At 35.6% G+C, this 26,567-nt stretch overlaps 1 protein-coding gene across 1 annotated transcript in view; it reads right to left on the bottom strand.

Moving 5' to 3' along the window:
- Window positions 1-3,556: 3,556 nt before the first annotated feature.
- The window catches only part of VRK1 (VRK serine/threonine kinase 1), a 35,336-nt gene continuing 12,325 nt past the window's right edge, over window positions 3,557-26,567 (bottom strand). Inside the window, exons 4-13 of the mRNA XM_086613229.1 lie at window positions 25,699-25,768; window positions 25,237-25,324; window positions 23,563-23,671; window positions 23,329-23,421; window positions 22,292-22,424; window positions 20,863-20,983; window positions 19,753-19,811; window positions 18,387-18,565; window positions 13,946-14,039; window positions 3,557-4,829 (exon numbers count right to left, since the gene is read on the bottom strand). Of these exons, the coding sequence (XP_086469355.1) occupies window positions 4,747-4,829; window positions 13,946-14,039; window positions 18,387-18,565; window positions 19,753-19,811; window positions 20,863-20,983; window positions 22,292-22,424; window positions 23,329-23,421; window positions 23,563-23,671; window positions 25,237-25,324; window positions 25,699-25,768 (1,029 nt within the window). The 3' untranslated portion in view covers window positions 3,557-4,746. The remainder of the gene's footprint in view (window positions 4,830-13,945; window positions 14,040-18,386; window positions 18,566-19,752; window positions 19,812-20,862; window positions 20,984-22,291; window positions 22,425-23,328; window positions 23,422-23,562; window positions 23,672-25,236; window positions 25,325-25,698; window positions 25,769-26,567) is intronic.

Raw genomic sequence — 26,567 nt, 5'->3', positions numbered from 1 at the left:
GAACTTGAGGTCCATTTGAAAACGCTTCACGGATTTGTATGCAGTAGACCTAAATGCAAGGGAATTAAAAACCACATTTAGAGTCTGGCATGGAAGCCTACATGGGCAGGATGTGCTCCAGTCTGAAAGAAGACAGGTTTTAGATGGGATAAGATAAAACATAAACCACTAGAAAGAAGTACAAGTGCAACACTGCTGGCGACTTCACATTTAAAAACATGGCGTGTCAGTGTAGAGAAAACTAGCCTGTAGCATCCAGTTAGAGCTACTGCATTTTTCTGAGCTGTCTGGCTTACCCTTCATCCAGACAAAACTCAATTCACAGAAATATTATGTTCCCCTTTCTCTATATCCCTTCAGGAGGAAACCCAAAACTGTTGCTACGGAGGTATCATCCACAGAGAGAACGAAGGCCTAAAACGAAGCAAAGAATTCATGTAATCACCTTTCTAAATCTTCAGCTGCTTATTCTGGAAAATATCAGGAGAGGAAACTAAAATGCATGTCAGCTAGCATGCAGTCATATAAAGCTATCCATGAGATCCTAACTAGGACTCTAGGCCTAAATTTCCAAATAAGTCAATCCTACCACACCTCCTTTCTCCCTGACTGTGAGAGAGGACATCATGAAAATCCATCCTCAGACAGATAAAACAGATTCCTTCTCCCTCTGGGTATTGCAACATTGCAAAAAGCCCAGCACTCCTAGAACAGCACGGGAGGTGAAGGAATTGGCACTCACTGCCACAGAGCTTTTCCACTCAGTTTGATGTTGCAGTCCAGCTACAAGCAACGGGATCCGACTCACATTCCATGAGCATCAGCTGTCTGTCTTGTTTAACAACGGAACTGGTGCACTATGGAAACTCTAATTTAGATGTCCCACTATATATGCTGGTAAAAGCATATATATACACTGGTTATTCAAACATAATCGGGGTTTGTCTCACACCTCCTATAATGGAGCTACTGATACTTACCTATCATCACCCACACAGGGCACTGCAAACCATCCCTGAAACAACTCACCAGCAACTGGTATACTCTCCATTAAAACTGTAGAAGCATTAATATCAGATGTCTTCACAACAGTAAAGATATTTTTTTTAAAAGCAGAAACGTCTGAGAAAGCCATTATTTGTCACAGGATGATCCAAAGGCTGTTAATCTCCTGTCTACACCTTAAGAAAGAAAAGAGGAGAAAAATCTAATTTAAACAAGTGCTACTAAGGGTAAAAAATTCAGACTGATGCCACGTTAAATTACCAGGGAGGCTGAGGTTTCCAGCCATGGTCTTCAGTAAAAAAGAAAATTATAGGGTCTATCAATTAGAGAAGCGGTGCTCTGAGCCTATGTGCTGGCAGGCTTACAGTTTTTTTAATGTCTGGCAGGATGTTTTACAAACTAAACTCAGCAAGATGACAATTCCACCAGAAGGTGCTTCAGATGGTTTTGCTAATAATTTTGATCAGCTGAAATGGAGAAAAACATTGCTTCTTTATTTGGCTTTTCCAGAACCTGTCAAATCTGAGCAGAACCATTAATTGCCCCCTTCTGCATCTCCCCCCCATCTCTCCCACCTTCTTTCAGAAAAGATGAACTTTGATTTTATTTTTTTTCTACAAGTATTCCGCATAATCAGCCTTTGTTCCCAAAACAAACTTTGGTCATTCGTCGTGCACTTCCTTTGCTAGAAGGAAGTGCTGTTTCTTGAGAATATTCATTGGAGGCTGCTACCGCTGCAAACATGTAAGTGCTAACCACCATATATTGGCTTTTGTTTTAATAGCCTTTTAACCAACTTTGTTAATGGACTGAATGCAATTTAGATATGGAACTTGGCTAAAATGTAGCTTCAATTGGCTATTAAAATTTAAGAGCCAACTAAGATAGCTAATTACAAAAAAGCTCCAGTGATAATGCTAAGCAGAATTAGTAATAGCAAATGACAGTCTGTCTAGTCTTATTCCCAAAGGGAAAGAAACTCTTAACTGAGAAGTCAACCAGACAACGTGCAGAAAACCTAATTGCATTACTGGTATTATGGCATCCCAAATCTGGCAGCTCACTGGGACAAAACAGTGAGTAAAGTCTGTCAAACTACTCAGGAAAGCAAGTGACCCCCTTCTTAATGCTGGCCACAACAGATATCGGGAATTATGTTATTATTTTATATTAACTTATTGGGAAATACTCCTGTAAAAATTATCAAATCAGCATCATCTAAAAAATATCTTATATCCATCTTGAATTTGATTCTCTCTCCAGATATTTTAGATTAGGGCAAAAAAAATATAAACAATCTGTCTGCAAAATGTTTGAGCACTAAAAGAAGCATTCTGTGCTTCATTACCAATATCCTCATTACGCCATCAGCTGAAGTGCCGACTAGTTCTCCTGTGAAGATTTATCATGTATGGTGGCCACTTTGAAACATAGGTAGCGGAGTCTTTAACATTCCCTACTCAAGTGTCTCCCTGCTGTGCCTGTAAATGTCAGTCCAGTTTTTTCACGGCTGTGCGCACAGATTAGAAACAGCAGGAGAGCTTGGGAGTATGACTACAATACCAGTAAGGACACTTGTCTTCATGGCACTGCTCAAGTGATTCTTGGAACGCAGGACCCTGCTGTTTTCTAATATTTACACACAACTGGAGTCATCAAGAGCAGTAAATGCAGTCTAAAGGCAGCTTGCTTCTTTTGTGTTAGGGGCTTTACTTTCAAATGGGGATGTCAACAAAAGCCTACTACGCCCTCCGCCTCTTGTAAAGCGTGTATTTCCCCATGGCTGTTTTGCAAAACAGCAAAAGCACATGTGTGCCAGCACATTACTGGGTGCAAGACATACAGCAGCACTGCAGGATTATCACAGCCTTCCACTCGGCTCTTCCTATAGGTCCCACACTTCAACATCAGCACAGTTTACAGCGAGCCAGAGATGTTCGTGCCTGTGAAGACTATAGTTTTGCACGGCCTCTTGTGAGCCGAGACATGCCTTGAAACAACATTCACTGAGAATGGAAAGCACCCGTCTTCACCGAACACTTGCCAGTACAAACTTTTTCCAAGACGCTTTTGGGGTGGGAAGAGGTAGGGCTGGCTTATGAAATCCGCACCTCAAAACATGCTTTTAAAATACATGGAGATGTCCGTCTGACTTTGGTAGTGTCAAAAGAAAACACACTCCTTGAAAACTTGGAAAGTAAAGAAAGGAAATTTACCTGTAAATAAGTTACTAAAAATATTAAAGCGTCAAACAACTAAAATACAAAAGAATGTCATTAACTTTGACTACGCAAGACAAGCAAGAGAACACAGTATTCTTTCCTGACCACAGTTCTTCAGAATAGTGTAACATACTTTTTGAATAAAATTATTAAATGAAGTCCTTAAAATGATAGTTTGAGTTTTAAATATGAGAGGCTTTAGCAGTCCTATTTTTATGCTATGCTTAAAATCATCAGCCACACTTTGCTAATACCCAGGAAAATTAGTCTCTACAGCTGTCAGAACAGAAAGGAGAAGGCACTAGATCTTTTAACTATGTTATTCCAGTTTTATTTCAAAACAACAGACTTCCTTGTTTGTAAAATATAATCTTGTCATTCATTCAGCATTTTATGCTACAATATATTTACTTCAGTGAGTAGCTACTCAGGCATTACACAATCAAGCAAGCAGAGCACTGGACATCCGTACAAATACACTACCCATTGGGTCATATGGAATCATTCTGGTTTGTCAAACTTCATAAAACAGTCTCCCTGATAAGAGTGATGTTCATGCCCTAATCATATATTTTTCTTCAGTATCTAAATGAAAAGTAGTGGTATTTCACATTGAAATTAAACATGGCATTTTTGACTTACAACTCTGAAGAGAAGACTCAAAGACAAGCAAGGCATGACTTTAAAGGAAGGTTACATGCTACTCAACTACTAAAAAAAGGTAAACCACTATTTTGTTACGAGAAGCATATGCGAGTCAAGACATAGATACTTTACAAACTTTTCTAGCCTTTTCACTAATCTAAAAAGAAAACCTGAGGAGGGGTGGTGAGAATGAGCATTGGGTTTTGGTTGGTTCTTTTCCCTGGGCCCTATGTCTGAAACTGGTCTCCTTCTTTCCAGAGAAACTCTGAAAAATCGGAAAAGTGATACCAACGCAAATACTATGCAAAAAAATAACCAAAATTCACTACCTGTTCTCCAAAGAATTGTTTAAACTCATTTTATAACAAACTAGAATGGCAGGATGTGACTTTTGTCATACCTTCTCTTTAATTCAAACACTCGAGAAATACGTAAAAGACATCTCTACTATTTCAGACTTCATCTCAGCGACCTCCAATAAGACTTTACTCAAAACTAGAACAACTCAGATGCAACACTGCTGTTCCTCATAAAACACCCATAACAAAACTAAATAAGGCTTTATTTCCACATTATAAAGCAGAAAAAAGCACCTTCTTTTAGTCTGCCTGTAAGACATGAATTTGTGTATATAAAGAATAAAAATGCATTCTCACTTCAAAGTTGGTAAAATTTCACATTAGTATTAAAGTATACATAAATTATGCAAATATTTTAATAAAACATTTATTCTTCAGGTACAAACAGCAGTCCATGTTTTTACAGGATTCATCATTTAAAAAGGAAAGAAAAAGATTCCAGTGCTACCATAACAGAAAAAAAAACAAACAGAGATGAGCCAAAGAGCAACTTAATTCGTTGCTCCATCTATTATTTACTTCTGGACCCTCTTTCTGGTTGCTGTGCCTTTTTTGGGTTTTGGTGAGGTCATCTTGCGGGTTCTGGTACCTACTGCATCTGCAATTCAAACAAAAACAAAACAAAAAGACGAGACTTTCTATAAAATAAAATAACTGAAAGGGATCACAAGAAAATACTTGTAGTCTTTAAGAGGATAGATCAACTCAAATCACTCACTCACTTTTGACTGGTGGGACGGGGGAGACACGATGTGGACTCAGAATAATTTACCACAGTTACTGGGTACCGATTTTCTCCTGAAACATTGTCCAATTCGACTTCTCAAACACTAGCATTACATACAGTTGAGACAATCTCACAGCTCACCTCCACCAAAAGATGAAGAATCAGATCCTCTTTGAACCCCAAGTCCCCTCCTTCCTCCCCCTGCACCAACAACTTTCACTTCTGAGTGCAGTATTAAGCCATTTTTGGTTCTCTTTGGACCTTGTGCTAAGCTGAGCTAGCTCCGTAACCCAGCAAAGAACTTCCTTGGTCTAATATTCCCAAAGTTTAATGACCTGCAGCAGCTTCGAGCATTCTGAAGAGAGTTTATACAAGGGGAGGTGGAAGGCACACAGGAAGAAAAGGCAAAGATTTTTGTTTGGCAGTGTCAAGCTGTTAATTCAGCTCAGCAATCAGTGCAACTTTACCTATGGATTTCAAGCTATTATTGGATAATATTTTATTAACAAAGATAACGAACAGTGCCATCTAATAAAATTCCTAACAAACCTGGCAGGCTGGTTCTTCTAAGAGACCATACTTAAATGCAATAATAAAAAAAACTCTCTGCATTTTGATTCTTTCCATCCCACTAGTAGGGAAAAGGAAAGAAAAAAACCACACAACATCACAGCTCATTTGCACGAATCACATTAAACAGTAGTCACCTTGAGGAAAAAATATTACATATAATAAAAATTGCTATCATTTTCACAAATGCAGTAACAATGAAATGTTTTTCATTACGGTATTATTTTATTTATTTATTTTTAAATTCCAACTTCCTCCTTGAACTCAGTATGCCTAACTATTTAAGTTCTTGTTTGTAAAACTATATGTAACTCTACAGTTCCAGTCCACTTCTTAATCTGCATCACCGACAAAGAGAAAAGGTAAAATCTGAGTTTCATGGAAGTCCTTAAGACAGAAGCTGCTTGCATAAGACAACAGCCTTTGGGCCGTATGAGTCACTGATCATTCAAGCTTAATGAGTAAATCTGGGGGAAAGCAAAGAGGCAGAGAACAATGCAAACCAAACCAAAATAGTCTTGAGTCTACCCAAAACCAAAATCACACCAAGAAATGCAACGAACTATTGCAAACAGTTTTGCTTTCATGTTTGTTTAATCTTACGTAACTTAATTTGCTCTTAAAATTTTGATTTGAAATTAAAAATACCAAAATAAACTTTGAAGAATTTTTCCATTCTTGAAAACGAAACAGAGAGTGAAAAAATATTCTTGTTCCTTTTTCGTGCAAAAGCATTTGTTGCGTTCAACATAAAACTACAATAAGACTTTGTCAGGCAACACATCTTTGATTAATAAATTACTTTTAAAAAAAAAAAACAACCATAAAACAATTGACAACTCTGGTGATAGTCTTTTATCGAGCAGAGTAACTCCATCAATGAAAGATCTGTTCTGGCAAAACACCACCACCCCCCCAGCTGCTACGTAAAAATCAAATCTATTCTGGTACCCTTATAAGAACCAGTAGCTAAAAGCTATACAAGCAGGTATAATAAACAAAAGTAGTAATTTAACTATGTAAATCATTCCTTCCCCAGTTAAATTCTGGTTTATCTTCAAGAATTAGTTTATACTTTTCCAAGTCACAAAATATTTCAGCTACTGTAATTGTGAATTCTAGCAACAGACATGACTTCCGAGTTTTCAAATTGAGTAGTCTTAGTGGTATATAGGCCAAGTTAAAAGTTAACCTATCAACTGCATGAACTGTACCGGTTTTCCTCTCTCCATCTCTCCTGAGATTTTTCCCTGGAAACTTTGTATTGCAATAGAAAGCAGAGAATAACAAAGTTTTCTCTTCAAGAAAAAACAATAACCTGATCTTTTTCCTTTTCATTAATCTCCATCAGTTTTGACTGAGGTAACTGATTTTTCTTCTCATCCAGCCATAGACTGTATAATCAAATGCCGCAAAGACAGGTCGAATTCATGTTCTGTTATCAGAAAGACTGTCAATATGAAAATGATGACCTTAGGTAGGAAAATACAACACATTTTCATGTTTGTATTTCAGGAATGTAGTATTTCGTGGTCGTCACGGACAACACAAGCAATTGAAGCTTGCTAATTCCTAATTCAGTAAAAGCTTATCCATTTCTAGTTGCCCATGGTGGAACACCAAACAGAAGAGAGCCACTCTGTCTCTGATTTTTCCTTTATCTTTATTGCATTAATGAGTTCTTGTCAAGATTTTTCTAAACAAACTATGATCATGGAGAATCTCTAAGTAAATCATAACAAAAAGGAAAAAAAAATCCTTGTCGTGACTCTTTTATTCATAATTTCAAACGGAAGCAGTAGAAATATTTCTTAAACTCCCTGATTAAGTTAATTACGTTACATTCAGAATGACTGCTCTCAATCCTTGTTTAGATTCAAAGTTTGCAGCTATTTCAGAACTGAAGGTCTTCTGTATCACAAAGCTCGTCCACATTTTCAAAATTAATTACCCTGATAACTTCTATTGCCCCCTCCTCACAAACTTTTCTTGTTGGAGAAATGTCAATTCTGTTTCTGAAAACAGGAGAAGTCCTGTGTGGGCAGCACCAAATGAGGACACAAACAAAGCTATTACAAGCAAAGGAGACGGTTTTTATAAAGCAGATTAAACTGAATTAGGTTGAAACGGCAATTTAAATAAGAGAGAATTATATAGGCAAAAATAAACCAGATGGTGTCACTGCACAGCTTGTTTTGAGACTCAAGCAAAGTTCAGCAGAGGCATAAAGAGTCCCACAGGCTCTAGAGGAATTTTCAGGCAAGTTGACTGTGATATCTCATCCCCTCCATGTAAACAGTATTATAAAGCAACTTTACAAAAGAAACCCAGCAGTATTGTGTATAGTCTTCACTTCTATCCTTCAAGAAAGTTCTGAGAAAAATGGAGAAAAAAAAAATCACGAGTCGTGGTTTCCAGTTCTCTAACAGAAAAAAAAGAGAGTAATTAACTAGTTTATCTGAGGAAAGTGGAAAAAAAGGGAGCGAGATGTGATGATGCAGCCTTTTGTACTCATCAAATGTGCAAAAAGGTTGCTGCATAAAATAAGAGCAATTTTCATGTCCACAGTAGATAGGACACTACTAATAAGCTTAAAAGGGAAATTCATATTTGATACTAAAAAAATCAAAAGAAAATACACATAAAATTGTTCCAGATGAAAAAAACTGATATACTTCTATTTGTAAAAATTCCTTTACTGAAGACATTCCGAAACACAATTGTACATACATATATATACCTACCAGTAGTCACATGCAGCATCTGCTTAAAAATAGCTCTCCTCTCCATCACACAGTGATTTGCAGGAGGAACAAAGTTTAATTCAAATATATTACTTTCAATCTTGAAAAAGAAATACATCTTCAGGTCACAGAAAAACAACAAAAAAGCAGACATCACTTTTATTCTTAAATGATTCATTTCTACATGTAAAGTCAAACCTTACCACATGGAAAATTATCCTCAAAAGGTTTTTTATTTTATCTTAATTTAATACTTCTTATTAGCAGCAAACATAAGAAAGTCCCATGAAGTGTAACAAGGAACTTAAGTATCTTCACATTTTAAATGTGTTTAAGTGTTAGAAGTGGTCTGAAAAGACTGTACGGAAATAAGTTCAAAATATAAAGGAAGACTAAGTAAAAAAATTGTGTTCCAAGCAGACACAGGAGTAAATAGGAACACTCCCATACTCTACATCTTGGACATTAATTTTTCTCTCTTCATTATTTTAAGTGGCATGTGTTCAAGGTTCTTCTCAGTCAATTTTTCACATGCAAATTGTCAAGGAAAACCATTATTCAGGAAGACAGACAAAGATATATTGTTTTATACACAATTTATTTTAACCTTCCTACCTATAATATTTAAGGATCTTTATACTTAAAAATCACCTCCTACCATGCCTCCTCTTAAACAGCTTTTAAAGATCCTCAAACAATTTCGGAGCAGGCCATAAAAACATATCACTTCATATCATGTTTGAATATGCTTAATGCAAAATACAGAAGCGAGTCTGTCAACATTTCTGATCACTGAAAGCAGTATTTCTCTGCTCTAAAGCTTGAATCTTCCTGTTAATTTCTAGCTACAACACAGCAGCACATGCTTTTAACTTCTAAAACGAGATCAGGTAACTCTCATATGAGAGCATTTAACTTGCAACATTCCTGAGACAGGTAAGGGAAGGCCAAGAATGGTGCAGGAAAGGACAGATCTTCTCATAACTAGCCAGAGAGAAGGATATACTGTTTTAAGACTAATACCCATTTACTCCTGGAGTCTGTTACCAATACTAGTCAATACCAAATCCTTCACAAGAAGTAACAGATGAATAACAGAAAATTAGAACTATTTCACAGTACAAGTTTTGATGAAAATGTATTAGGGTATAAAATTAAGAGGTAAAAAAATCTACCTATAAGATTTTTTTTTTGTCATTATAGGTAATGACAAAAGACAAGTAACAAGTGGCACCATAAACAAGGTCAAAAAACCCATATGATTTGCTTTCTCCTAAAGCTTGATGACAAGGCCAATAATTCTTTAAATTTAAAAATGAGATTAACTGTAGACTTAATCCAACATTAAGTAATAGATCTTGCTTCAATAAAGAAAAAAAGATTTCTAAGACTATAACCCAGATATCGACTTATGCAAAGCCATGCAATGTAAATAAACATAAAACTAAGTACCTATTAATTGAGAAATACTATTAAACATCCATTTTATAATGCCTCCATACCAACCCATCAGTATGACTCTTTTCATATCGGAGCTGTTCGCATAGTTCTTTATTTATACTGCAAGAGTAACCAAAGCACCCAGTTAAGGCCTTACCATGCTATCCAGCAATACAGACATGCACAATTCCTACCCCTAGCAGTACTGACTAAAAAAGTAAATTAAAAAAAAGACAGTAGTTTCATTGTCATGTCTACTTCAGTACTTCCCTCTATACTGTCCCAATTAATAAACCCAAAAATGACTCAAAAAAATTCACAACAGAAAATAAAAAAGGTTACTATAAAAAAAATTCTACTCTAAAGAAATTCTGTATTTCTATAACTCAATCTTCATCAACATCAAGATTAAAAATGACTGTCAGTGGTAGAGGTTTTATCTCTATTGGTAGCTTTGAACCTACGACTATTTACAAATCCTCTTGAAACACACCTGTTTTCCAGCATTTATGCCATTTTCACTGAAGTTTCCTGTACTAGCTGCCTATTCCACCCAAACTGCTTAAAAATAAGCATATTCATCCTATTAATATTACGCAGAACACCCCTGCAGAAGACTTGGTGGATACATACAGTTATGCCAAAATTTGGTCTTGGCTTTAAGAGTACCATCACTTCTAAGCCTATATATTTTACTGTTGTACATGAAGGCAGCTCATACTGAAAACAGAGCTGTAACAGTGTATGAAAAAAAACTTTCTGTTTAAATAGAAATCATCTCTCCTGATAGCACTTTTCCTGGTGGAGAGACATTGACTAATATAAGACTTCAACATCATCCATGTTACCTTAAAAAAGGATACCTCTTAAAATTCCACTTTTCAGGAAAGCATATAGGTTCCAGTTATCACAGGAAAAAAAAAAAAGGAGGAAACTGATAACATGCTAATTTAAATAATTTAACTTAAACTTAAGAATAATTTAACTAGAACTTAAAATTTAAGAATTCCACAAAATTCTGTGCATCTTATTTTGGAAGTACGACATAGCTTGTTTCTTCAGGGCTTTCTCGAATTCTGTTTCTAAATAGAAGAGTCTAACCCTCTTGCTTGACAGCTCGAGAAACACTGGTGGCTGCCGTGATTGAAAGAGATGGCCTTTACTGAACTCATCCGGCGCGGCCACTCTTAACACTGAGAACAACCAGAGGGAGCAGACAGAAGCAGCAAGAATTTCAAGATGCCCATCCTTTCTCGGGGCCATTCTTTCTTCCTCCTATGCCGAGCCCGGGGGCTCCCCACCCTCAGATTTCATCACTGGCAGGGTCTCTGTAGCCACTGAGCACCCTGGTGTACTCAAACTGCTGCACAGCTGATCAGAATCTTTTTGGGACGGATTAGACAAACTGCACAGTCAGATGTGGTTAATGCTGATTAGCTGAGCAGCAAGAGGCTGCTTGGCTCTTCTTGCCACTGTTTTAAGTTCAAATACTCATGAGATGTTGTTTGAACATCTGAAGAGTAACTCCCCTGTCTGGCCATATTTATCCCTTTTAGAAACCAATAAAATAGCATTTAAAGAACTTTTATAGTGTTCCTATATAACTAAACCTCAATTTCTACAATTAAGAGGTATCAAGAAAGTATCCATTTTACTGGACAGCAAACTTTAGGATTTTTTTTTAGTCACAGGACTAACCCCATAACAGAGAAACAAGTCCAAGGTAGCAAAACCAGTCAGATTTGGAAATAGCTTTAAGTATGGCTGCAATACTCAGCTATTTTCAATTTATCAAAAGCATCATAATCATAAGATTATGAAACAGTTGCTCTTTCCTTCAACACAGATTTATGAATCATATAATAAATGCTAAAGTTTTTAATTCCAAATTTGGAGAGAACAAAATGAGTAAGTACATATATCACTTTTCACCTGAAATCATTTGATATACTCCCCCCCACTTGGTATTCATTAAATTGGGTAGTATAAAAAGGTGAAATTGGAACCACTTCACCTGTAACTCTATTGAATTGGCAAGATGGGGTTTAAATTTAAGCTTATGTCCATCACTCATTTTAAACACTGGGTGCTGAAAATATAAATATGTAGCCTCTCAAACATCTTACTGTGAAAAAACAGCTGATGCTACCACTTGGACTGCAATTCTTCAAGTTATTTTTCATCTCTATCTGTGAGAATTTCAATCTACAACCCCAGAAAAGAAGTATAACATAGAATATAAAATGAAAGTATATTCTGCTCATGTGTATCAAATCACAACCAGAAGTTAGTCAGCTGTATTGAATATTTTGTTATAAGGTCTTAAATAAAGTCTAAAATGCTAAAACTACGAACGTCAGCATCATATCAAATAATTGTATTTCTTTCAAAGAAAGTATAATATAATTAACATTTTTTCAGTCACTGACAGGCTAGAAAATTCGTAATAATTTGAAGCCAACAATTCAAAAGGCATTCAAGTAAGAGAAATAATCACTGATTTTATTAATCAGAATTCTATAATGTGAACAGTTGAAAATGAATAGAGCAGTATCACCTTCTAGAATAATATTAGCTTAATTACTTGCACTTTGTACCATACTACATGAGTAAATATGCTAGGGTAAATTCATAACTTGGCAGTAATATTACTGTCTTTGAAGTGTTACATTTTCCCATCCTGCCATACTCCTTCATCAAACCTTTTTTAAACAAGAGGACTTGTTTTGGGGTAGACTGTAGTGCTACTACTTTCTTATTCTTAAGACTACTTGACCACGGTCAACATCTGGTCTTTTACTTTAAAAGTCCGAAACAAAACTTTTTTAGGAAAAAAATCTTTGTAATTACTTGAATTCAATTCACATCTACATGAAGGAGTTAGGAGGTTAGATCCAGAAAACAGTTTGACTGGACTCTCATCATAAGCTTACCCTACACAGATCTCCGGAAGATTTTTGATCTTGGACTTACAATAATCCTACTTTATCTGCCCATGACTTTTTCCAGACAAAACTGAAACTATCTATGTCAAATTATCTGAAATGTAGCTTCAGCAGTTTCTATCCTTAAAGCTGATCCTTTCCTTGACTTTAAATACACTTGCTTTTGGAAGCTACTGCTGCTAGCCTCTGGCTTTAACACACCATGATGAAGAAGTCCTGAGGAGTCAGCATATTCTGACAGTGAATTGGACAAGACGGGAGAACAAAAATAAGAACAGAGGAGAGAATGAATGACAGCAAAAGAAAAGGGTGCAGCCACCAATTTTTATCACCTAGCATTTCTACCAGCATATAATTGGAGAGTACACCTTTCTTACACAGAAAATTTAAATATTTCAGTTTTATTAGAGTTAATCCAAAAAACTTATGAAAGACAAAAAGTACTTGAACTGCCAAAGGTTAACAGTTTTATTGGGTATACGTGGCCACGTGGCAGGGTTTGCTACGCTGAGGCCAGCTACAGGGGTGGCCTTTGTGGGAAGAGGCCAGGTGTTGTCCTGTGTCCAACACAGCCCATTCCAGCTGGCTCCAAAAGAAGCCCATTGTAGGCCAAAGTTGAGCCCAGCTTGTTTATGGCACCCCTGTGAAAACATGCAAGAGGGTGAAAAACACTGGACGGAGGTAGTGCTCCACAGTGCCAGAGCAGATATTCCGTATAGCTCATGGAGGACCCAGGATGGAGCAGATATCCCGCGCAACTCATAGGAGAACTCCCACTGGAGCAGATGGATATTTCCTGAAGGAACTGGAGCACATTTTTTTTCCCTGAAGGACTGCAACCCAAGAGAGATAGCCCACACTGGAGGAGGGGGGAAAATGTGAGAAGGAAAGTGCAGCAGAGAGAAAAAGCTATGTAATGACCTTAACACACTTCCCCTCCATGCTCCCTGCACGGCTCAGGGAGTGGGGTAGAGGCGTCTAGAGTGAAGAAGTTAAGCTCAGTTTAAGAGAAGGGGAAGGAAAGATGTTGTTTTAATGTTTGTCTTTGTCACTAAAAAAATTTATTTTAATTGGCAATAAATTAAATTGATTTTCTCCAAGTTGAGTCTGTTTTGCCTGCAACAGTAAATGGTAAAATTAAACTTCCCATCTTTGTATCGACCCATGGGTTTTCTCATCCCATTTTCTCCTCTGTCCCACAGAGGAGGAGAGCAAGTCCCTGGGTAAGAGTCTGGCCCTTAGCCAGGGTCAACCTACATGTGACTGTGAGAATGAGCTTTTGACTTACTAGAAGAAGTAGCTTGCTTTTTTTCTGGACTTCCTGTATCTTCCATTTCTGCTTCAGTGCTCTCACTGGATGCAGCTGCTGCCTTTCTTTTTTTCTGGGAAAAAAAGAAAAAGAAGGAAAAGAAAAGGAGCAACTGAACTCAAGAGCAGAAAAGACCACACAAAGCAAAAAATATACTCACGAGGTATTCCCCAATTTTAAGCATATTTCTTCATATATTATAAAACATCTGCAGTCATAGAGAAAATTTATTTGCATATTAATGCAAGAATACTAGTACAAGGCAATAGACAATTTGAAAGTTCAGTTCCCCTATCTGTAGATCACATTAAGTGTTGAAATTTTAATGTATTAAACCACGAGTTTTTATGATCAAAATCTGTTTTTTTATTTACAGTGAATAACTTTTACAAAAGGAGCAATCTGAAAAACCTTAAAAAATACAGAAAAACTTTATACCCAAAGTTTATGTTAATTGCTTTTTTAAAAGCAATTACACCTCATTACATTCAAGTTTATTTGGATCTTTACTTCTTAAGGCTCTCTTTGCACAGCTTAAAAGTAGCTAACACCCACTGACAGTACTTTTTTTTTTTTTCCTTTTCTAATAGCAACTATGGGTTCTGTTCCAAAAGAGATACTTGGGAAACCTGAACTCTATTCAAGGTACATTATCTTAAAACCTCTAAATGGACAGAACTGTTATTATCTGTGTATTACAATTAATCTTACTATTGCAAAGTATTCTTAAGGTGGTTATGAAAAGATTCTTTTTTTAAAGCCACGTGATTTTTGCAGAGGTTGAGTTGACCTATATCTGTACCAGACTTAGATGATAACTTTGATGAGTACTGGAAGAGTTTATCTTTTTGAATTTATTTTTTTAATTGTGTGAGACTAGAGCTTTAAAAGTGGCTACAACTTCACATAGCTCATGAGAGAAGGGGAGAGTGCATCACATCTTTCCTTTCCAAAGTGTTGCTTCATGATTACCATCTAAACCCTGCTGGGCTGAACAGATTGGTTCGATAATTACATACAATAACTGCAGTGGGCAGGTAACCCTCAGCTGGCACGGGGCAGCTCCCCTGTGAGAACTTCCATATGCAAACTGCACTGATGGAGTGCATTAGGTACATCTTTCCTGCCGGTGCACAGGCCTGATTACCGCCAGCCAAGACTCCAAGGTTAGCATGTCAGCAGATTTGTGATGCATTAGGCAGGAATAAACACAGACACTTTTGTTCGTTCTGACCAAAATTAAGGAGGACTATTTCAGCGCTGTACTGCTTTTCTATGAGAGATAATGCATTCCTCCCAATTGTACTAGAAAACATTTTAAATGCTCATCAGAAAAACAGATATCCAATACATGCTACACAAAAGCAAAATACATTTATCTTGTTTCTAAGCTTATTTAATAAAAAGTGGTTTCTTAATCTTGATGCAGGTGAATTACATAGCAGTAGAAATCAGGCAGCATTCATCTGACAAAAGCAACACCTGCACATCTGAAGCTGAACGTTACAAGGAACCACAAATCACTAAGATCCATATTCATCCAGTTCAGTTTACTCCCAGTGTTACCCAGCAACTCTTCAGCTCTAAACAACAGTAAGATGTGGTCTTTGCCCTAAATAATTTAGTTAAGAGCTCCAGATACTTCCTTCAATACATGGTACTGTTTGCTTCTTGTTTTGCTAGAACTATTATAAAATGCCACACACACAAAACAACATGCATTTACTATACAGGGGGAGAAAAACCTCCAGCAGAACTGTGGAGTGTTTCAGATACTTATACATCTAGGGAAAGTTGAGTCATGATACAGAAAATAAAATGTTAACTTTAACACAGCAGACACCTCTGAGTTTTAGCCATATACCATTACTGGCGAATGACTGAGTTTCAAGAACAACTATGCTTACATGCAACATGTAATGCACATCATGACTTGATAAGCTATACGACCGGAAAGCACAAGAGAATCTTACATTCTAAGAGTTTATTTACACAGAAGCCAGAAATATTGTCTCCTAGCTACGAAATAGTGTAACTTCAGAACACCAAATAACACTGTTTTAAGAACGTATTATGGTAGATTGTTCCAAAGGAATTGAAGAGTAGGTGTCTTAAGACCTGTTGTGATTAAAAGATCAGTACAGCCAAAATGCCATAAATACTCTATATTTTTGGACACCATCTTCTCAAGGGTGGATGCCGGACTGCATTTTTCTTTTCAAAACTAGACATTAAGCACGCCAAAAGAAATTCAGCATCTGCTAGAAGATACAGGCTTTCAGAGCCAAAATGCTACTGATCAGTGGTAAATTATCTCTATGGAAAGCAGTTTCTAACAGAGTTTGGAATTCAGAGCTTATCTTTAAAACACTCAGTCATCAAGTTGAGCTTCTTGTCACAGCTGAAAATACAGAGCATTTTAGTTAGCCTTCTATGTTTTTCCTTTCTTCTTCTGTATATCTAGTGTCCAGCTATTCTCAACTAGCACAAATCACCTTCCTGTTCTCCTAGCCTCTCAATGTCTGATACCCCCTAGAAGAAAAACTTAGTAGCGTGAGTTCCCAGCATGAGTTCCCAAACACGTACTCTCAATAAGAGACATCCTGCTGAAGACCCTCTTTCCACTCATTCTTGAAGAAAAGGGCAAAGTACACCCTTGGAAGGAAGACTGACACAATCTATTCTTCCACCCTAGCCTATGCCACAGCTGTTACAAGGCCTAGAAAATCCAACATAGAAGGAAGTCATCTGTCCTGGGACTTGGTCAAGAGCAAGCAGGCTATGTCAATCTGATTTCAAACAAACAATCTTTGTTTTGTCTGGACACTCTAGCACTACCTGGCATGAAGTCCACTGCAATATGAAGCAGACAGTGGAAAACTCATATTCAAACAGGCCAGTAACACCCATTGTTTTATATAAGTGCTTGAACATATGCTGACCATGCATATGGTTCCTCAAAGTGAAAAAAGAAAAAAAAAACAACCAAAAAAAAACAACCCACCCTATATAAAAACTAACTCCTAATTGATGCTAGTAGGTAAGAACCTATGGAAAAGTATTATCTCACCCTTTGGGAATGGTCTTGGCTGATATTGGCTAAAGAAATAAGATTTTTGAAGTTTTATACCATTGGAAATGTGCACCAGCCATCTCTGCTGGACAAGGACATTAAAGGTCACAGATGCTGTCTCTGCAGCAAGCCAACTTATTCAGCAAAGAAACCACCCAACCATTAAAAATAGATTTTTTTTTTTTTCCCCCTACAACACAGGTCTCAAGCCACGTCAATCCACAGGGGGAACAGAAGAATTTATGCTAATGAACTCTCATTTTGGACAAGTCTAACTCAGTTCAGCAGAAAATATTAGTATAAAGACTATGCCTATATGATTTTAGCCAAAGTACTATTTACTGGGCAAAAACAATATGAGAAGCTGGACATGTATCCTCAGAAGACTTCAAAATCCTACAAGTTTTTTTCTTTTTTGTTTTTTGCCCATCTGTAACATATCACTCATCATGGCAGTAAGCAGACAGAATTATTGTACTATTATTCTATATTATAATTCTCCAGGATATATAAAGAAAACCTGTTACTAACAAATGCAAATAAAAAAGTAATAAATACAGTTTGAAGTAAAGAATAATATTTATGGTTCCATACAGTTGGACTTGATGATCTTTAAAGGTCTTTTCCAATCTAAATGATTCTATGATTATTTGACCATTTTTAAATGTTACTATAAACTGTTTTATAGGTCTTTTCCAATCTAAATGATTCTATGATTATTTGACCATTTTTAAATGTTACTATAAACTGTTTTACATATGATTTCTCCAAGGCTTAAAAAGTTCTTAAACTGTATTCAAATGGGAGTCCAAATCTTAAATACAAAGAATAAAATACCTGTAGCCTACCACTATAGTTAAGACTCATAAATAACATATTAGATCACCCTGAATTCAATATGTGAATTCCAGAATCAATTACTTGGCATAAAGATGTATACTTCAAATTAAGCTTTGAACTAGTCACGGAAATGAAACTAATCTGAAACAAAAACTAGACTTATTTTACCTTAGATCTATTTTGACCCATCTGGAATTTTAGCAATTTAAGGAAATAAGTAAGTTAACTGAATGTTCATCTGCTCAAATGTCCTCACAACTACATATAGACATTTTGTTATCCAAGATATTATCTATTATCAAAGTATACCTATAAGCATAATCCTGTATTAAGTTTTAATAACAATTTGCAAAATTAAATTAGAGAAATAATGTGTAAGAGTAGGACTTAAACAAACATTTCGCTATTTGCTTGTTTGCTACTGGATGCAGTTACGGCATCTACTCCCAATACCACTTTAACTCTTATTTAGCATTAAAAGCTAACATAAATTTTTAGAGTAAAAACCTTTTGCTTGGGATTTGTTTGCAAGTCTCCATTCTCTGACAAGCCAAAGTCAAGTACTCCATCATCTTTTTGCCCAATGGCCTTAAGACCTTGCAGAAGTATTTCTCGGAAATGCTGATAAACAGGTTTCTCTTCATAGCTCAGTAGCTTCACCTTTTCCATATATTTGGCTATTTCATCTAAAGAAATGGTATCTCCAATTAATTTATATTTGAAAACCATTTTAATCATACACTTTTACCACAAAAGAGTCAGAAATGATGCATGCACTACTTATGCCATTTTTTGAAACGGTTATTTATAAACTGATAATTACGACTTTACTACAGCACGTTTTAGAAAAAAATTATACCAAGGTTCATTACCCAGTGATGACAGCATCACTGTTTCTTACACTTTCCTTGCAATGAAGAAAACAGTCAGTTGTAAAAAATGTAACAGGCCAATCTTCACCAATGAAAGCTTGTTTACATGATATTTCTTACGTCTATATTTAAAAACGTTAAAAAGGAAACTCAGTGCTATCTCAGAACTTCATCAGTTCAAGACTGAAATATATATTAAAAAATACATGAAACATTTCATTTCACCACTGAAAAAGCAGACAAGTCACACTTGGTAGAGAAAACTCTCTTCTGATTACCAGGAGTAGCTGGAAATCACTCAATATTTATGTTTAAGATCCGAAGAAAGTGTATTTCTAATAGAGTCAGGTTTAAAAAAAAAAAAAATCTGCTTGGCAAATTGCCAGTGCCAAATAGAAACAACCTAGACTTCAAGTTTGCATTACTTTATATTTTGAATCTCTAAAATTAAGTTGTGAAAAATCAACTTACACATTTCATGTTTGAAAATACTTAACACTGTCTTTAGCCAGAACGGACAGTGTCTGCAGTTCATAAAACTGCAGCCAAAAAGAAGAGTCTAAACTTCTCCTAGTCAACAATGTAATTCATGCCACTTCCATGTTGCTCATAAAAATAAGAAGAAAAATCAGTACAAACATCCGTAAACAAGGAGGACTTAAGGAAGCAACAGATTAGAGTACAATGCCTGAGACACACCTCTCAAGAAGAAAGATGCTGATAATCTGACAGCTCCTCACCTTTTGTGGCAGCTGCATTGATCTGTTTTTATTTGAATACAGAGTAGCACAGCCTTCCCTTGCATGCACTCAGTGTGTGCCACGTAAATACACATTTCAGAGCTTCTACCCACTGTCTAAAATTGTCTACAATTTGGTGGTGGCACCCAGACAGACTGATGGACTGTTTTTTTAAAAAAAACATCATTAAAACAAATCATTAGAGAATGCTTACCACACAGTACAAATCAAAGTATTTTAATTTATAATAGCTCCTCTTACCTGGTTTATTTTTCCCAGGAAAGCATTTGTCCATCAAAACTGAAATATTATCTTTACATCTGAAAAATAAAATTATTCAAAACTATTGTTTCTTTAAAAGTTTGAATCTTGCCCTGTTCTGATAAACTTCCCAAGTACCTAGCTTGGACCACTGTCAGAGACAGGAAACACTGCTAGATAAACCTCTGGTAGGACTTAGTACAGCCGTTTTTAGGAGTGCAGTACATTTCAAAATCTGACAGATGCCAGACAAGCTATCTGAAATATGGTAAGTTTTTGATCACCAGTTCTTGGTTCTTACAAAGGCAAGCAAGCAGAAGACCGAAGGAGAAGAACTGGTCCATTTTAAACCCTCACATACCAACGCTCTCACCAATTCCTGCTAGGGGACTCTTTCTCTAGCTGATATTATTCGGAGCAGATCCTCAGCCTAAATAGTAACTGAGGAGAAGGAAGGAGGGCTTCGCTATCATTAATGGAGGACAAAGTGTTAAAAGTAGAGATAAGGAAACCAGATAAATACTTGTTGATGAGACAAGCTGCTGCGCTGGGACAGCTTTCTTCATATGAAATATCTGACAAGACAGGATTGAGCTGGGGCAGGGGGAAGATAAAGCAAAGAAACAGTGAAGGAGAGGGACAAAAAAAAATTTAAAAAAAAAATCACACATTAGTAGCCCTCTAGCTGGAATGATGCTAAAAGACATTTAAGATCCACCTTTAGCCCTCATCTCTGCCACTGACTTCAGAGCACAGTGTTATAAAGGCCACTCAGACTCCATGTTCCTCTTTCTGTAAAGCAGACAAAGTTACCTGCATACTGATAAGAGTGCTTTTTGGCTTAACCATGGCAGTATTCTAAAGCAACAATACTGTGGTAGACAAATAAGCATCTCACATATGCAAAAGAAGACAGTAGAACTGTACAAGTAAAGTTTAATTAATTAAGCCAAGGATACATGAGACACAATGAAGGGAAACTAGGAGGTACACAAAACAATAGCCTACTCACCAAAAGGGAACATATGAAAAGTACAAAGCATTCCTACACTAAGAGACTTTCATTCCACTTTTCAATTTCAAAGAGAAGGAAAACAAGTAGTTTCTCACCTGATTTTTGAGTCTCTGACAAAATTTGGATCTTTCAAATTATCCTCCCATGGCAGATGGCCGCTAAGCCAGTGGATCATACAGTAACCCAAGATCTCCAGATCACCACGTCTCGATGGTGCTAAATATGCACACATAAAAAACAGGACCGTAAGAGCAGCTAATAAAACACACATAGTTTAACAACAGTTAAAATTTGTAAATAGGTTAAGACAATAGAAAGACAATGCTAACAATGTAACATTACTGTATCTGCTGCTTACTTCTTTTAGCATGAAAGCAAGGAAGGAAAAAATATTGTTCCTACACCTGGAAGGATAACTTAATTTTTCAAGTCCTTTATCAATCTCTTTCTTCTACACAAGGACATGTCATGCTTGCAGTTATCCCAATCTGGGAAGCTTTTTAAGTACTCAGATTGTGGAAAAAATAGAGCAAGTTAGTGAAGTGATTGACTTTCTGTTCAAAACAGTTTTTACTTCCCTTCTACAAAAAGGTAATAGCGCTGAAACCTCAGCTCCTGAAAAACACATTCCACAATGACGAAATATTTTATGTGGACTGAAAACTGAACAGAGGACAGTAACAGATCAGATACCTAAGCCTCGCCAAAAAAAACAACACAAAGCAAGCAACCCACAAGTACGTTTACCACAGGCTACGCTACAAGTATAAATGGGCAAATCAAGTCATCTTTGCTCATGTTCAGTTTTAAGCATAGGTGCAATACTTCATCCCGAAGTAAATAATAATTTTCAACAACTTGTTTTTTTGCAGGACACACTTTTATGCTAATAAAACAAAATTTAAGAACTAAGAAAATAAAACTGGTGTTCACTATATATCCTCAATGTTTAACCAGATATAGACCTGTCCTTTTCATGACCAACCTTTTCTCACTTCTTGCATTTTGATGTTTAGTGACTATAGGCATAATTATGAAACAATATTTCATATTTAAAGGAAATTTTGTTTTTAAATCTTCTAAATATTAATATTCTAAATATTTATCTTCTATAAATAGGATAAAGAATATTGTGCATCTTTGCCAAATATGAAGGAATAATGTTCACATTGGTAACAAACTATCTACTGAAAACAGTGTCTGCTTTTCTATCAAGATCTCATAAGCACTATTCCATTTCTACTTAGTTTATAAAAAGCACTACACTAAACATCTTAACAGTCGTTACAATTAAGAAACTATTTAAGAAAGTTACATTAAAAATACAGTTAATTAATATCAAAGTAAAAGGTAGTAAATGGAAAAAAAGAAGAATGCCAGTATAGTTCATAGAGAAGAAAAAATATTTTTATAGATTCAGAAATCTGTTTTTTTTACAAAGCTCAAAGCAGCAAATAAAGCCTTTGGTATTTATAAAAAGGATGCACAAATGCCTATTGCTGAAAACAAAGTTATAAACCTTACCCACACCCTTGTGTGCATCAATGCTGGTATATTCAATAGTTCCATCATGACACCTTTTAGGATCTTCTTTATATATTTTGTGAACTCCTTCAGGACAGTATCGGTAGGCAAGTCCATAATCCACCAAGTACACCTAGTAATTTCCATAAAGAATTCTAATATTAAAGAACTATAAACACAAAAAATATGCAAATAATAAATGTAATGCTTTATTAAGATTACTACATATGATTTGAAAGCAACATGTCAGATAGGTTTTGTTGTTTTCCATATAGCGATCTGATCTGGAAGTCATTTCTTGCTGATGCAAAGGACACGCATAGTAAAATATTCAGCTATTACCAGTAAGATTAAATGCAAAAAAAAAATTGTAACGTTCATAGTTACAAATATACTTACTGTCCTATTCTCTGTAAAGTCAGCTGTCCCATTTGAAAACCACTACATACTATTACTTCTCACTAACACCACAGTTACTTCAAAAGGATTAAGATTGTTTTACGTATTTCGTGAGCTAAAACACTTGGGCAAGAAGACATACATAATTCTAAAACCCTAATATGCACTGTTTGAATAGTAAAGAGAGTTAAAAATGCAGAAAAATGAAAGACTTCCGTAAATCAAGTGGAACAATCAACACTTTAAAGACCAATTTTTCCAAGTAACAGAACACTCATCTGATGGATTTCTTGAACAAAGGAATGAGGCAACAATGCAGACAGGCAAACATAATTTACCAGTGTGCTATATAATTTTAGGCTTCCACCTGCAAACACCTATTTGTGAGTCAATTTTTTTTTAATCTTGAGAATTTCTCTAGAATATTATTTAGGCCAAATAGTCAATTTGATAACTGTTCAGCAAAATGCATAAAAAAATTTGTAGAATATTAACTAGATATAAATGTCAAGCAGAAATAATGTTACTATATACATTCTTAAAAATGAGCTTCTGCTAGATTTCACAGGTTCAAAGCACTTCCACGTGTTGTCAAACAGAAGGTTTAAAACAGGAGGAATAAAATGCATCAGAAATACCTGATTAGGGTTCTTGTAACTCAGAAGAAGGTTTGCGGCCTTGATGTCTCCATGCACATATTCATGCTCATGGACGTATTCCAGAATATCAAGCTAACAAAACAAAATAGTCATATAAATGCAGTACTCAGCTCCACCCAGCAGAGGACCTGTACTCAGCACAAAAGTGTGATTTAACCAAAAGACTTACACGGGGAAGCCAGATTGTTAAAATAATATATTTTTTAAACTTACTATTCTCAGGCCTAATTGTAGTACAGTTTTATGGGAAAATCGCTTTGCGTTCTCTTCAAACATCTTCTGAAGATCTCTGCCAAATCGGTCCATTATCATAAATCGGTAACTAAATTCAAGGAAAAAAAGACAGCAAAGTTACTGAAATGTACATAGCAAAGTATTTTATCTATGTGTTAATTGTATAAATTACTGACTGAAAACACCTCTTTCAAAAGATAAACTGCATGTACACAGAAAATAAATATGTGAAATACTTGACTTTTTTTCATGTTGTACATCAATTCTTAACTTTTTTACATTAGCAAATCAAAAGTCCATCCAACAAAAGAAGTGTTCTTTAATCCTGGCTAGTTATGCAATGCAATAACAAGTACCCAGAGAGGAAACATCCGTATTGTAATTCACTATAGGTAAAACCAAGCATCAATTACTTACAGAAATACATTATTTACTTCAGTAAGTGACTGAACATGGTTACTTAAAAAAGTTCAATTCTTGAAATCTGTTGCAACTTTTCGTTTAACCTATTATTAAAACCAAAAATCTCTCACTTGCCAAAGGCGTTCTGATATTCATCGCTACAGTCAGACTGGTTCTGTTACTGTAAGAGCTCATAGTGGCTATATTAAACTCACGCAGTAAACGCTGAATGCTAAGCAAAGTTTATTTGGTACAAAAAACCATCATTTTATTATACTTACTTTTGCCTCTCAAAATTAATGCTGTTTTTACATTGGATTAGTTTTAAAGTTGAGGACCTATCAAAGTAACAATATTTCTGACGCACCAAGGTATACATACAAACTGTCCTGTGCAGTGGTCCACACAAAGAAGCCTGACCTACTATAAGCTGCCAGAGAACTACTAAAACTCCTTTGCAGCATAGCTGTTTAGAGAAAGACCACTAGGAAATATAGGCTGCCCAGGGAGGTGGTAGAGTCCCCATCTCTGAATGTGTTTAAGAATAGGGTGGATGAACTACTTAGGGATATGATTTAATGGGGATTAGGGACGGTTGGACTCGATGATCTCTAAGGTCTTTTCCAACCTAGAAATCTATGAAATCTATGAAACAAGGACTGTTAAATAAACAGGCATACTATTTGAGACCAAATAAGAAAAACCCTTCATGACATGGAACAACACTAAAAACTATTCCTAGACTTAAGACACATTTAACAGGAGAATAGCTATTATTTTAGCTCATAGATTAAGTCAAAAAAACTATCTCTAGGGAAAAATAAAATAGATTTAGAGAGAGCACCAAGTCCTTTACATGTGTGAGTGAAAATACTCTAAGTGCACACCATATCAGAAGAAAAACTCTAAAGGTAGTCATATTATTCGAGGATTTATACATTAGAAGTCGACTTTATTTTAATTCAGATATGAAAAGCTTCTAAACCACATATATATAGCACTACTGTATTACAGCAACGTTTGAGACAAATGAAAACTAAATCATGAAGAATATAATAGACACAAATATGAATGACAGAGTACAGATAAAATGCACCTATTCCTTAAACCCACTCTGTTATGAACATGAAACTTTGCAGTAGAAATCAACAACATGAAAATAGGTGGGAAACAGATCTTATAAAAGGTTAAAAAGGATAGTGGTTGTGAATGAAATAAATCCCTGTATATGCCAACAAAAGATATATTCACCTGTTCCCATTTTTTTCATGCAAGCCAGAACCCCAATATCTTGGTACACCTAAGTACTTCAGTTTATGAGACTTAGTCCACTTCTGAACTGAAAATACAAATAAATTCGTATCAGTAGAGACTTACATAAAAAGGGAGCACGTATATCACTTACAGTTTCTGCATACATGGGAGCTGCTTATTTCATGGAAATTTGTAGGCAAAGTATACTGGGAAGTTAAGGACACACCCGTTGTAGTGACAGAGATGCAACTAAAGTTTCAATTTAGACAACACCATAGACACAACTGTAAAGAACATCTACCAAAACCCCTAATTTTACTACATATCTGAATCAGATCATTTAAAAATAATTTTGAAAGTTACCTAAAAAGAGTGTCTTAAAAGTTTGACCTTACTCCTGTAGGCTCGATTGTCCTAAATGCTTGTAGTTCATTAAAAACATTTTAATAGACTGCTTACTTTCATCTGGCTTAGCAGCTCGCATGTAGAACTTTAACTCAGTAAAAAGAGGTCCATTCTGGCTGGGTTCCTTTAAGACAATTTAAAATTAGTTAAAAACTGCTGTGTTAGTGCCTAATAATTATTAAAACCTCAAAAAACATAACATTCACCCTGTAAAAACATATTCTCCCTAAAATGCTCCACCCAGTGCTGATAAATTCAACAGAATATGTTCTTTTTATAAAAGGTTGGCTCTAAAAAGTTATTTTTACTATAAATTGCTTAAGGGTATTAAAAAAGTATCCTTTCCAATAAAAAAATATTAAAGAATAACAGATTGACTGAAATGTATACAAATATTACTAATAATTGGCAACAAAAGTTTATCAGAGAATATTAAATAACATTCGTTATCTCAGACTTTCCAGATTAAAGCTGGATTACATCAGTTGCAATAACCTTTAGTGAGCCTAAAATAACACTTGAAATTTGATGGAAAAATCTTAACAAAAGTTAAATTCTTGCTGAACATAAGGTATTTTGTTCCCTTCATACATTAGTTGATCAAGGCAAAAATTACAGAAGATTTCTCAACTTCTCTTAAACAAAATTGTAAGAACTACACCTATTTTGACTTCAGAGTCTACTTTGTATTTAAGCTAATATAAGATATTTCCGTTCCACTTTCTAGGGACAAATCTATGGTAACCACATATTACAAGTAAAGTGCAAGAGAGAAATTGGTTTGAAAACACTAAAGCTTTGAAATATTGCAAGAATTGTAAATGGGCAAGTACCTTGACTCTTCATTTCCAGAATTTAGCGCAGAAAAAAAAGTGACTTCAACTCATGATTTCTCTGATTTTGAGATAGGCTTCAGCAATTTA

Source organism: Tauraco erythrolophus, chromosome 6, assembly GCF_009769465.1.
Source record: "Tauraco erythrolophus isolate bTauEry1 chromosome 6, bTauEry1.pri, whole genome shotgun sequence".
Lineage (NCBI taxonomy): Eukaryota > Metazoa > Chordata > Aves > Musophagiformes > Musophagidae > Tauraco > Tauraco erythrolophus.
Note: the sequence above shows the minus strand (reverse complement) of the source record. Positions and strands in the feature narration are given on the sequence as shown.